Source organism: Typopeltis vanoorti, chromosome 19, assembly GCF_054136105.1.
Source record: "Typopeltis vanoorti isolate ZY-2024b chromosome 19, IOZ_Tvanoo_1.0, whole genome shotgun sequence".
Taxonomy (NCBI): domain Eukaryota; kingdom Metazoa; phylum Arthropoda; class Arachnida; order Uropygi; family Thelyphonidae; genus Typopeltis; species Typopeltis vanoorti.
In genome coordinates, this window is record NC_143567.1 from 1,992,480 (window position 1) to 2,005,783 (window position 13,304).

General features: G+C 37.0%; 1 protein-coding gene across 1 annotated transcript in view; it reads left to right on the forward strand.

Annotated features, from left to right (window-relative positions):
• Nucleotides 1-12,973, forward strand: part of LOC150095817 (substance-P receptor-like) — a 118,971-nt gene extending 105,998 nt beyond the window's left edge. Inside the window, exons 3-5 of the mRNA XM_090409539.1 lie at nucleotides 1,151-1,306; nucleotides 1,545-1,766; nucleotides 12,746-12,973. Coding sequence (XP_090265665.1) covers nucleotides 1,151-1,306; nucleotides 1,545-1,766; nucleotides 12,746-12,973 — 606 coding nt within the window. The remainder of the gene's footprint in view (nucleotides 1-1,150; nucleotides 1,307-1,544; nucleotides 1,767-12,745) is intronic.
• The last annotated feature ends 331 nt before the right edge of the window (nucleotides 12,974-13,304 follow it).

A 13,304-nucleotide genomic window follows, 5' to 3' on the forward strand; every position in this document is an offset into this window, starting at 1 on the left:
AGGTTTAGAAACCCATCTAACACAAGCGCTGTGGATAATGGTGTGTCGGAAATGGTGTGTTCTACCAAAAGAATCTAGGGAAGAGAATTGCGGATATAAGAGAAGAAGGAACTTCCAGAAAACGTGACGAAATAAACACTAACTTCGTTCTGTTTGATTACTTATTTCGTGTATCTTTGCGCATTGCTCTGCGTTTTGTAAAACTCTCAAAGTAAAGTACAATGCGAAAGAATTGTAGTAACATTCCAATAATTCATAATTGAGGCTTCTGTGGTGTCCTCTCATCGGATATTCCCGACTAGAGGATGACCCTCTTGGAAATAGTAACCAGCACTGCAAAGACACATTCATTGCATATTTTTTGCATATTCTAATCCACAGTGGGGTAACAGCATGCAAAAATGTATCACAATAACTATGAAAACAGCAATTTCAGTGTCTTCTCTTCTAGAGTAGTATTTTAATTTAGTCAACGATAGCGCAGAGACGCCTTCAATAATAATCGGAAGCATCCATGATTCTGTTCATTCACTTTCGTGAAGGTTATATACTCTCATTTTTGAACATGAACTTCCCCTGCTGAACGTACAGGCCATTATGCGCATATCATGGGAGATTAAAAACTAAAATAAAATAAACAAAACATTAGCCATTCGAAGCAAGGAAAATGGCGAACTCGTTTTTGAATGCTCTCAATCATCACTGAGAGGTCTAAACTATAAGATGCCGAACTATCAACCTTTTATCGTAATTAATTCAGTAAATAAAATTAAGAAATTTTAGAACAATATATCAGTCATTATGTATAAAATTTTATTTTTAATATTTTATTTTATCCTTTTGAATATACGTTTAGAAATGGTGATGAAATATTTTTATGCTCATTTCTGCGACCAAAATAGTTGGCAACGTGAGCAAATGAACGGAGACTAGCGTTTGGTCTTCTTAAGGAAAATCTTCCCCTTTGTACTTCGGTGAGAAAAAAATAAATCAATAGAAGCCTAAACGGTGAAGAATGCAAAACTGATAAGGCTTTGATATTTTAATGTGGCCATGTTTTTGTTCTTTCTTGTATATGAGATTGAATTGTCTTTTCCTATGTTTGCTGGTATGCTAATTGAATCTAATGGATCTTATGTTCTAATTGCAGGTATACACAGCCATCATTTTCTTAATTACGTTTGTTTTGCCGATGTTCATCCTCACCTTTACTTATGCCACCGTCGGCTGGAAGATGTGGAGACACACGTCTCCAGGGAATGCTGATCCAGCTCGCGACCACCATCAACTTCTAGCCAAGATGAAGGTAGGAAGAGTGCGTTCATTTCGGGATATTTCATCTGATTCGTCATTTTATTTTATGATATTTTTATTTTATTTTATTTTATTTTGAAAGCAAAAGGAATTTTTGGTATTTTTTTCTATGTATCCAAGAGATCAGGGCTAATTGAGGTTAAACTGTTCCTGCAGATTTCAGTAATGTAGAACAAACAAAATACTTCCCTAATAACAAAATTTTTACTTCTGTTTTTTTCCCCTCTTAGGTAGTAAAAATGTTAGCGATTGTGGTTCTTCTTTTCGCGGTATGTTGGCTGCCGATACACATTTTGAATCTCCTTATTTACTTCCACCGGGAACTGGTGACTGCCGATTCTGACGAAGAGTACTACAGCTTCATCGGAGCATTCTTCGGGTGCCACTGGCTCTCCATGGCCAACAGCTTCGTCAATCCCATTATTTACTGTTTTATGAGCGACAACTTCCGGGTAAGAAGCCTTCTCTTTCTATCCTCAGTAAATATATCGCTAAACTGTATGAGATCTGGTAACGTCTTATTCCCTACCAATTAAGTGCGTTGCATTCCTTTAAAATTCCTCTTTGACAATCCAATTCCAAGTCTCTTGAGACAGTAACCAATGCAGTCGGATGATGTTCATTTAGGTGATTCGTCTTGATCTTTCACTACTGGAATAAAATTAATTACGGCGGACATAAAGCAAAATCCGATTGCTATCTTCGTTTCTCTTTCTTTCTTTTAAATTAAGGCACGTCGTTTATTTCAGGAATTTGAATTATTTTACTGTATTTACATATGAATGTGGACTTTCTTCCTTTAATTAGAACATTTTTAGAAGCCTCAAGAACTCATTCCGTCCCTAACGAATAAGATTATATGTAGACTTTCGTACCTAATAATTCGTGTCACTCACCGAAGGGCTGACCTATTAAAACACTGCGACCTCGCCTTCTTGTTAGATTAGATTTTCGACCGGTATTCGCGTTCAGGCAACAACGACGTCAGAATTCTTCTCCATTGTTTTCTTGAAAACTGATCTGCCTGTCAGTTGTAATTGGACGATTCTCATTAATTTCTCACTTGGGGATCACGATTGGCTGCAATTTGGTTAAAGCCAGAGGATCTCATTTCTAATAACTTTAATATCCAATTCTTGATCTTAATATGGACAAAATTGCTTGCTTCGTGCTTCTGCAACATCGCAATAAGCATCACGCACAACTTCAAATAACCACAAGAAAGTTGTTAAATGAAAACTTCCATTCGCTTGTCCTGTTGTGGGAAATGACAGAATCGGTTTCAGTGCCTTTAAAAACTCAATCCGTTCTTATTTCTAGCAAAGCAAGAATCCTTTCAATTCTCTCTGATATTCGATATTATCAAGGTCTCAATTTTGTTTCTTTCACCAGATAATTAATGTTGTTTTTTTCCCTCTGCCGTTCCAAGCATTTTTTTTTTCACAATGGATCACTTTTTACAAATTCCATATCCGGCTAGCTGTGCTTTACTTTTCTTACCAGAGATCATTTTGTAATCTTTCTTTTCTCTTCTTTATACACTCCCACGCTGAAATGGCGTCTACAATTCTGCCGCACTTATTAAAAACCTGTCAGCACATAGCAACGGAAACGGAGTGCCTTCTGTTCTCATGCCAACTCCGAACTCGCTAAGATGACTCCTGCTCTTTCTCCTTCATTCCCACCAATTTCTGGGAAAACATCACGGAGGAGATTCCATTTATTCTCTGGAACAGAAGTTTGGAAATATGAGCAACTTTCTTTTATTTGCGAACCATTTTCAAAATATGTTGCGAATTTTTTGTTGTGCCTCTTATGAGAGACGATAACAGATAAGGACTCGAATTTGTGTTCTTGCGTTAATCTTGAATGCCGTGCAGTTACTTTGTCACTGAAGTAACATTGTCATCTTCCTTTTCCTCTTTTATATTAAACATCTCGCTAAACTGCTACAACTGTAATTGTTAGTAAACTTGGTTAGCTACCCGCTCTTCAATGTGCCGATTAGAATACCTTCACGGGAATGGATGTTCGCGATTGTCTTTCGTTAGGAGATGAATTTCATTCCCAGCCACGAGATCACTGTCCCTGCTTATTGGATGCTTGAAGAGGAGGGCTTCCGGATTATATAAAACACACTAAAAAACAAAACTTGCCTCATCCACTGCACTAAGGTTCTATAGGTTTACAACCTTTCGTAGGTGGGAATAACACAAAAAAAGAACATTTTCTCTGTTGTCATTTGATGAGAACGACTGTTTGAATTAAAACATGCAGATTTATTTCAAGATAACTTGAAATAATGCAGTAAAAATTTCAAAGGCCATTTTACATTTTCAAGTCAGAACGCATGCAGAGTTTCAGAGTTAGTCAATTTCCCGCTTGACTGTTTTTACTGGCGTCAACCAAGAAGCTACATACAACTAGCGCAACGTGAAACAGCAGCAAAAATTAAAATATATAAAACTTCGAATTTAATTTTTAAGCGCTTATTCATAGTTCATCAGGTAGAGATCAACTTTTACCAAACATGGGTGTTCGAATTGTCTTAATCATTGCTGTGATTTGAATGGTGACAAAATCACGCCTGCTTAATTAGCAGGATGAAAACAAAATGCAAACACACATTACATCGAACTCGCTAAGAGATTAATTACTGTAATAAAAAGGCACGGCAATCGGTTCACGACACCTAAGAAAATATGCGGAGACTGATCGGATTTGTTATCATAAAAGAATCTGCGGGATCTTCACTCTCAGTTACTTCTCTCTCCCTTGAAATTTGTATTGTTCTCCAAATAAATAAATATGCTTTCTTCTCAGAAGAGATTTGCTTAATTCGTAATTAAGTTTCCAGCACATTGGATAACCTCTTATTTTAATAGGATGGCAAGGATAAGTAGATGAAATGTCAATAATCAGTGGATTCCGTATAGACAAGCGACTACCAGTACCGATCCTCTTCAATTCTCTGCGCACAGTTCGGTGAGACGGTTCCTGACAGACTCTCTTAGCACCACGACTGCGCCTCTTAGACAAATAATGGTGATTATTTTTCCACTGATTAAACACCCTGATATCTCACTTTTTTGAGAAACCAGTCGGCTCTGTTGTTTTAAAAATCGTGGCTCCAGCCAGATCAGCATCCCACATAAGCCTTTTATCGAACTCCGAGAAGTTCTTTGTTTTTCCGGTTTCGATTGAGGCTATTGACAATTAGTGACCAGCGGAATTCTTAAATAGTTGCCGTTGCCTAGAACACGTGGTGACACACGTGACCAAGTATTTTGCACATACTGCGTAAGTGATGTTTACGTACATCTGCATAAAGATTTCTAATTCATTGGCCGGGATGTGCGCTCATTCCATGCGTGAGTGGACATTATCTTGCTTCGTTTAATTCGATTCGTAAAGCTGCGATAAGTGTGTATGTGTAATTATCTTTTTGTTTTGTTTAGAGTGGTTCCAATCCAAAATTAGCCGTATAGTTTTCAACACAATGAAGAAGTTAAGGTTATGCATTATTAACAAAAATATGATATATTTTGAAATAAATTTGAATTGTGAAAAAGGAATTATCAAATCATTGACCATTTCAACAAATGATGAAGGAAGAATTTTTTCGTGATTCTGATTTGAACGGAAAATTATTTTTAAATATCGCGTTCATTTGTATTAGGATTATTGAGATGAGTGTGCTTTCCTGGTAATCGTTGCTCACAATTACTCCCCCCCTCCCCCAAAAAAGTTAAAAGGTGATATTAAATTAATAAAAGAAATGCTTCACAAAGATCTTTATTTCCTTGACTTCTCTAAAATTCTTCAAAATGTTTGGCACAAGGTAAACTGAAGTTGCAGCAAAATCTTTTAATCTCCTGCTTTTAGACATATTCTTCTATAACTATAGATCAGACTAAACTGTACACTGTTTTCGATTATTATAATAATACTTTCAATTTATAAACAGTAAATTTATGTAAATTTGCAAATAACAAATCTGATTATATTTGGGACATGCCAGAATTTTGATTACCAAACTTCACTTTAGGTATTATGCTGAAATATTTAGTTACGAGATTTGGCACCTCTTAGCTGTAGAAAAAGCAGATCGAAATGATTTTATTTTATTTATTTATTTTTTGCTTTTGGTAACCAGAAGCAAAACTGTATATCTGCGTGTATTATTAAAACAAGGCATTAATGGAATTGGCATAAAATTACTTAAAAGTGCTTCCACTGTTCAAGAATATTGAGAATAAATAACGAAGTATTCTTACTAACAACACCCTCGGGGGAAAGCGAGGAAATGTAGGGGAAAAGAGAAAGCGAATCGAATTGAGTGCTGCAGATGAATTCTTCTTTCAAAGATCTCTTTGCTCAGATTTATTTATGGAAAAGCCCAACTATCGCTTGCCTTGAGGCTTTAAACTACTGCGCTGCAATAGATAATTATCATCATCACGGGTGCATCTGTAGGTTGAAAAATTTCAAGTTTTCATCTTAACAGTGCTGGAAATTCCAATTAGCGTATCAACTTGGAAGTCTTTAAACATTCATCGGCTTCTGAAATACATTTTTACAACTGGAAAGGAGTTAGATGTCGAAACCGGAAACCGTACGGAAGGTTGGTTATATGCTTAGAAGGAGTCATCGCCCACAGGGTTTAAAAATGAAGCAAGCATTCGAATAGCAAGAGGAACCGAGAACCGGTAAACGTAACAAAGGAAAGAAAAGGAAAATGAACTTTTAGAAACAGATAAGTTAGAGGTGAGACGCATTTGTTTTAAAAGTTATTTTCAATAACATCTACTCCACTTCACTTATATTAATAAATACTTCGTGCAATTCATTTCGCTTAAAAAGTAATAAAGGATTATTTCAATCATATTTTTGACATGATTGTCTCCATTGCTTCAGACAATATAGTCTAGGTACAGAAGAAAAAGACTCTTCTGTAGAACAATTGTAGAGCAATTGTATACATTCCATTTGAGACTTCCCAGTCATTGTCAGAAAATAAAATAAAATAAATAATAATAATTCGATAGATCACTGGAAACATAAGTACAGGAAATTTATTTTAATGGAATGACAAATTATTATTATGTTATAAAATCCATTTTAATTTATTTTATTAGTTATTAACGAATCGCATTGAAATTGTAACATGAACTGAAGCATTTCTTAGGCCATTCATTCATCGCAATCTGAAGGGCAGGTTATCGTATATGATTTTTTCCTTCCCGAAACCCGTTTTCTGATTCAGCAAAGCAGCCAAATATGCTTGAAGAACACACGCAGTTAGCAAGATATATGCTCAACTCCAACTCAGCCTCGTTGCTTTGGGGTGATCTGATTCGAAATAAAGGAAATCAACTGAAACTCGTGAGGGAAAATGTGGGCATTCGACAAAGTAACGAATTTTATAGGAATGATGCCACACCACGGGATGGATTTTTCAGATTGGAAAACATTTTAACCAACTTAAGCCTGTGGAAAAGGCATTTGAATCCATGGCACCAAATTACCCAAAGAAAGGCCAGTGTAAGTTTTCGAATCTAGTTGCCGACTAGAGGAACATTTTGTAAACCTTTCTTTGATCGGTTCCCGAATTAGTCGATCACATGGGCAAGCGGTTTTTCTCCAGGAAACTGGGGGTTTTCGTTTCGTAAACTCGAGAAAGTCGACGGTAGAAATAACACTATTTCAGACAATAACAGATTGCGTTAGGAAGTGGGACCGCGAGATGGCGACAGGTGTCTGCCGTACACTCTACACCAGATGCAGCTAAAAACGTTGTTAGTTTAGACCAGGCTATCTCTGATTGGCTACGGGTTGAGCCCGTTTTGAACTACCCACTGAGTCCCAAAAAAGTCACACAAGGTTAAAACGGCCTCGCCTACTCCCTTTAGAAATGAAAGGAGTTAGCAGTTTTTTATAATTTAGAAAATATTTTAAAAAAAACATTAAAAAGTTGAAAAAATGGTTAAATGAATGGCCTGGTTGCTGAGGTACGGCGTATTCGCTCTGTAACCACAGGCTGCGGATACAATATAATAATCCTACCGCAGGCATGGATATTTGTGTCTGTAGATGGATTTCTTCACTCCGTGTGAGGTGAATTTCTTCACTCCGTGTGAGGTCACCTCCCTGCTTATCGGAGGTCTGAAGTGGTTTGAGAAAGTTCAGCGCTTGGAGTTCAGAACAGGGTTTTCGAACGATGTAAAAATAAACACTCAAAATATATAAAACAATAAAAATGATAAAGATATAATCTTTAGCACACACACACACACACACACACACACACACACACACACACACACACACACACACACTCACACGGTGCTCTTATACTATAGGTTTACAAGCATTCGTGGATGGGATACACATGACAATGCAAACATAATCCATCTCACTGATTTATCTCATGATTTCGAACTATGGAGGTGCGAACGGTGTTTCTCAGAAATAAACTTATCGGAAAGATTTCAACGCCCAACTTTATGTACTTTCATACTTTTTTTTTTATTGCGATATAATATAGTAGGAGAATCTGAACTTTTGTAATACCTTGTGACAGAAAGGGCGATACCAAAACCAGGAGATGACACAGACGAGATTTAACGGTAACCCCCTTGAATATTGCGTCAAAGTAAGAGGATTTGAGAAAAAAAAGTTAACGTTAAGAAATAATCACTTTACGTACAAAGTGAGTTAAGTTGGATTCACCAGCATACTTTCTTCTTTGGATGGGGGGGGGGGGGAGAACTCTTGTTTCATTGTAATACCTGAACTCATTTCTGCGAATAATTAAAAAAATTCTAGTTGTTCTATTGCCAGTGCTTAAAATTGCTGTTATGTACCTTTTAAAAATGACGCACTCATTTTATTGCGGTTAAACTGTGATGCATTTTATTATTGTTATTATTATCATAACTGGGAAAACTTATTGGGCGGAGGGTGGCAGGGACAGACTGCTTAAAATTAAAACTTTTTGTAACCATAACAACTTCTAAAATGATGTCCAGAAATCTGTATAACAAAGTATCCTCTGACAAGTATCCTCAAACAGAGCCTGAATGAAGGGACTTTAATCATCCCTCCGCTTTCCTTCCCAAAAATAATGTGAAGAGGCAAGTTAAAGAAGCACGTGTTTGATTTTAAGCGCCCTGATAAGAATGTAAAGCCTTCAGAATTGTAACAGGCGCAGATTAGGCTTTTTACATTTGATTTGACAGTTCAAATTTGGTCGTAATGATGGCTGAAGCAGCAAAGATCTCATATTGAGGCCAGTGTATGATATCTGGTAATCGTGTGTTCCTTCTGGGTCTTTTGCCCATTTTCATTGGAGTGGGAAAAATCACCTTTTCAGAATGAAAGTCCACGCCACTTCTGAATGAGATCAGCTCTTTTACCTTCCATCGAAAAGCTCTTATAAAATTCCTCGCATCCAAAATGGCTTTCACTCGCACACTTTGTGTCGGCCTGGTTGGTTGGGCGGAGAACATGGTCGTCTTTCTCTCCCCCCCCCACCTTTATTCCCGACAGTTCAGGGGATTCAAATCCATCAGCTGAAGCATGAATGTTTGTGAATGACCTTGGAAGATAAATTTCATCGTCGAGTAGACCATCATTCCTTATTGGAGACATCAAATCAGGATTGAAAAACTCCCAAATTTGCTGCCATAGGGTTATAACCTTTCGTGGATAGAATTCATATAACCAAAAATAAATAAATAAATAATAATAATCTAAAAAGTCTCGATGTTGATGAACATTTTCAAAAAACTTTCTGTCACTAAGGCATCAAGTCAGCAATTGTTAAGTGCTTTTAATAATTGTTGAGAGGATTTGTTTCTGAAATCTTTGCCTACCGATTAAAAGATGTCGATTCTCTCTCCACCGAGAGAATAATACTCCGAGGGCAGAGCATAGCAACTGATTGTTAACCTTAAGGAGGTTCACTGCCTATTTTATCTATTTATTTGTTTTTCTATTACTGATTTTTTTTTCGAGAAGGCACATCAGGAGAGGAAAAAAGATGCTGAATTCCAAGTTCAAGTTTGTACGATCAACAGAAATTTACTGGGACATTTCGTACTAATTTCATCTGTTAAATTGTAAAGAGAGCATTTAAGGTCCTTTTGTTTGCTAATTGACGCAGTCAGTTTGTCTTGGTAGGATGCGACTTCTGACATATCCATTTTCCCCACAAAGAATTTTCCCCATCATAAGATGAGATGAAGGAGGTGTGACCTTTTGCAATATGATTTGATAGGCATGGGCTGATTTGTTCATCTCAGGCACCAGATCTCCTTACATGAAAGAAAGGATCTCCTTAGCATTACATGAAAGCGAGATATCTTTGAAATCATCTTCATATTTTGTAAACCAAAATTTACTTTTAAACGAATCTGTTATTTACTACTAGTATATATTACTATGTAAATATATAATATGTTGTTCATATAATATATATTAACATCAACTTAAGAGACCCTCTCACACTTCAGATGTAAATTCACTCAGAGCGTGGATGCACATTAACTGTGTCGAACTTTCCTATTAAAAATGCTCATTACTGGGTATTTATCGTGCATTTTGTGACACAGCATGAGGCTCCGTAGATTTAGTCGGTTTCGACGAAGCGCTTTCCTTGGAAAGACCTGGATTGGAATTATGACTAGGACGCGCAGAACCTTAATCAGGGCTTTTGAAATAAACACTAGCCAGTTTCATACCGAGGTGTGTATGTGTGTGTGTGGGGGATTCTCCCCGAAACTAACTCCAGTTTTTCATCCCGCGAGCCAACCGACTAGCGAATACACGTATGTTACACAAAAGAATATATATTTAAGCATAAGAGTAACACTTTATATTAAAATTATGGTTACGAAACACAGTCTGGGTGGTCTTCAGCCTTAAGAGCCTATGAGCACTACGAATTATTATTATTATTATTATTATTATATTGCCACAAAGTAAACGGTTGCTCTTTAGTTCAGGTTTCTATCAGTAGCCTCGTTTTCAGCTTAGAGTATCTTTTGAATGTTGTGAGTGGTGGGGGAAGACAACGTTCTTTTTTAATTTATTTATTCAAAGCATTTTTCTCTCGAAAAGTTTAGTATTTTTCCATTTCATCCTAATTTTGTGCTGTCAATGACATTATTCAACTAACCCATTCAATCTTCTAATCTTATGCGTCACGGGTAATGAATGAATATAAATGTGAGTCACGCTTTGTACCTTTTGTTGACTATCATCTTCATTAATCAGTATCCAGCAAGCGATATGCAAATAAACAATTTAGGAAAAATGATCACGAGAAGTGGAAAATAATGTAATTACTGCCTGCTATTAATCAGCTATACCTTGCCATCCTATCGCAGGACGATTAATTACAATACGTGTAGTGTGTGTGTAGTTACGGAATAAGAATACGGCTTGCCATTCAACTAAGGTATTCTCTCTCTCTCTCTCTCTCTCTCTCTCTCTCTCTCTCTCTCTCCCCTCAGGTGAAAACAGTTTCTTTAAAAATACGAAATACAAGAATGCTTATCATTTTATCAAACTGTAGTCTCTGCGTAGCTTGTGGTAAACTCTATGAAGCTGGATCAGAGAAAGAACTTACAGTTCCATCTCACTCACTGTCTACACGAACTTTTTGAAGATTTAAAAAAAAAAAACATTCTCGAGATTTAAAACGAACTCAGAAATATCGGCCTTATAACATATGCGAACGCTTACAAGCCCCAACTGGTATTAGTTAGAATCGGGAATACCTGCCGGAGTTGGTTTTTCATCTTCTTGAAACGTCTATCCATGTGCGTCTGGAAAGCGCAGTCTTCTCAAACACTAACAGAGACAGGCGGCCAACCGACTTCCAAAAAATTGCATTCGCTTCAATAGGCATTTTTATTTACTATATTTATCTATCTATCTATTGTATTTTACGCAGAAATAGAGAAGTAAATTATGGTAAAGCAATTTATCGTCGCGTTTTCAGTGAAAATTCAAATGGAGTTTATCAACCTCCTTATTGCACTTGTTAAGAAATTACATTTTTTTAACAATCAAGTCAAAGGATTCAAACTTTTTTATGCTGTGGCAACGTTTCTGGTTCCACAATGTCAAACCACCACAAAACCATTATAGGTTTTAGTCACTGACTTGAGCAAGTTTTCCGATAGTGTTTTCAACCGCTTCCCAAGCTAATTGACTTTTGGAGCAGGCAACGAGAAAATTTTCTCCAGAAAACGGGATTTTAACTCCTCAACTCAGATACAGCTATTCTGGAACTAAGAATTTGATTAGGAGCACAAGATGGAGACAGATGGAGCCTGTGATATTTTCGTTCCAATATCCTTAAAAATCGTCGGTAGCCATGAACTCAGATATCAGTGACGGCGAAGAGTGAAAAACCAGCTCTTCACAGATTTTAAAACGTTATCACTAGAAAGAGTTTTCCTTGCTCGTCTTTGTGAATTAAACCGTTACAAGATTTATTGTCGAAAACAAAATCCCTTAATGCTTTTTATTTCGCTATAGGGAGTAGGTGAGGCTGTTTAAGCCCTAGCTAACTTTTGGAGACTGTGGGTACGGTTCAATATCCGCCAATCAGAGAAAGCTGGCCAAAGACTATAGCTAATGAATTATTTATTTTATATTTTATTTTCAGAATTATACCAAACACTTTTCTGCTCCATTCTATCTGATAGCAAAATTATCAAAATGAGTATGGACATCGAGTTCGTCCTAAAATTGCTAAGACAAAACTTAGAACTGCTTTGCTTGCTGAGAACCGCACATTGTGGTGTGTGTAATCTGACATTGTTCATCGAGATTCTTGACGATTCCTGTAACACACTGCACTAACCGGAAATTTAAAGTGTTGGTGTATTTGTGATGTGGAGGTGTGGGTGCGATTTTGTTCTCTTATTGAATAATACAGAGTGTCTGACTTTCTTGTCTTTATGAATGGAGACTACGTTGTTCAATATCCAAATTCCGTGCTAACGACTCACGAGACACAAACATTCGACTTCCCAAAACGTTTGATTGTCCTTCCCATATCGTACTGGCATGGAAATGTGACGCTAAACGAGGTTACTTGAATCATTAAAATCTGGAACAAAAAATTCCTCAAAACTGCACAATTAACTTTAAAAAGTCGTTCTTAGAAAAATGTCAAATATCTTATGGAAACATAGTAACTTGAGTCATATTAAAATTGCATTCATACGGACAAAAATGTGAAGTTATTCGAAATTCTTGATGCTTACTAAGTCTACTGAGAAACTTATCAGTTGTCTTTCATGAATCTAAATATATCTAGAGTTGAATACAAAGCTGAGTTAAATGAAAAAAATGAATTTTTTAGGTTTTCTCTCTCACTCACAGTTTTTGCCTTTTTGCTTTCTTCCTCCAGGCAGACCTCAAACAGCTGGTTTATTGCTGTTGTCCGATCGCCTCGCCAAAGAGAACTCGTAGTCTGACACCAGCCGCTAGAAGCAGCTACGGAGGTTCCTTCAACACCACCACCGTCATCTTGTCAACGAACAGTTATCCCATCAAAAACAACTACGGCTACCCTCCAGCACTGCGTCGTCTCCAACTGCCTCTAGGCGGTACGATCATGGTGGCTGGACTGGACTAGACACGAATGGAGTGTCCATGTTATTAAGGGGACGTTTTGATGGAATTCATTTAAAGTGCGGGTGGGTTAACTGTCCACTAATATTTTCTAAAGTTGCTTTGTACAAGCTCGCTACTCCTGATATACCGGAATCGTGCAGACATGATGACCTCTATCTTTCTATAATTGAATTTATCCCAAAAGACATATGAAGAAACTTTTAAAACTCTACTTAACACTCTGCTCCATCCCCCCTCCCCTTCCGTACGCAACGTGGAAAAACTTTTTCCGCTCAAACACGTCTCAGGAAATTGATGAAAAGCCATGAAGTCGGGAGACTAGAATAACTACT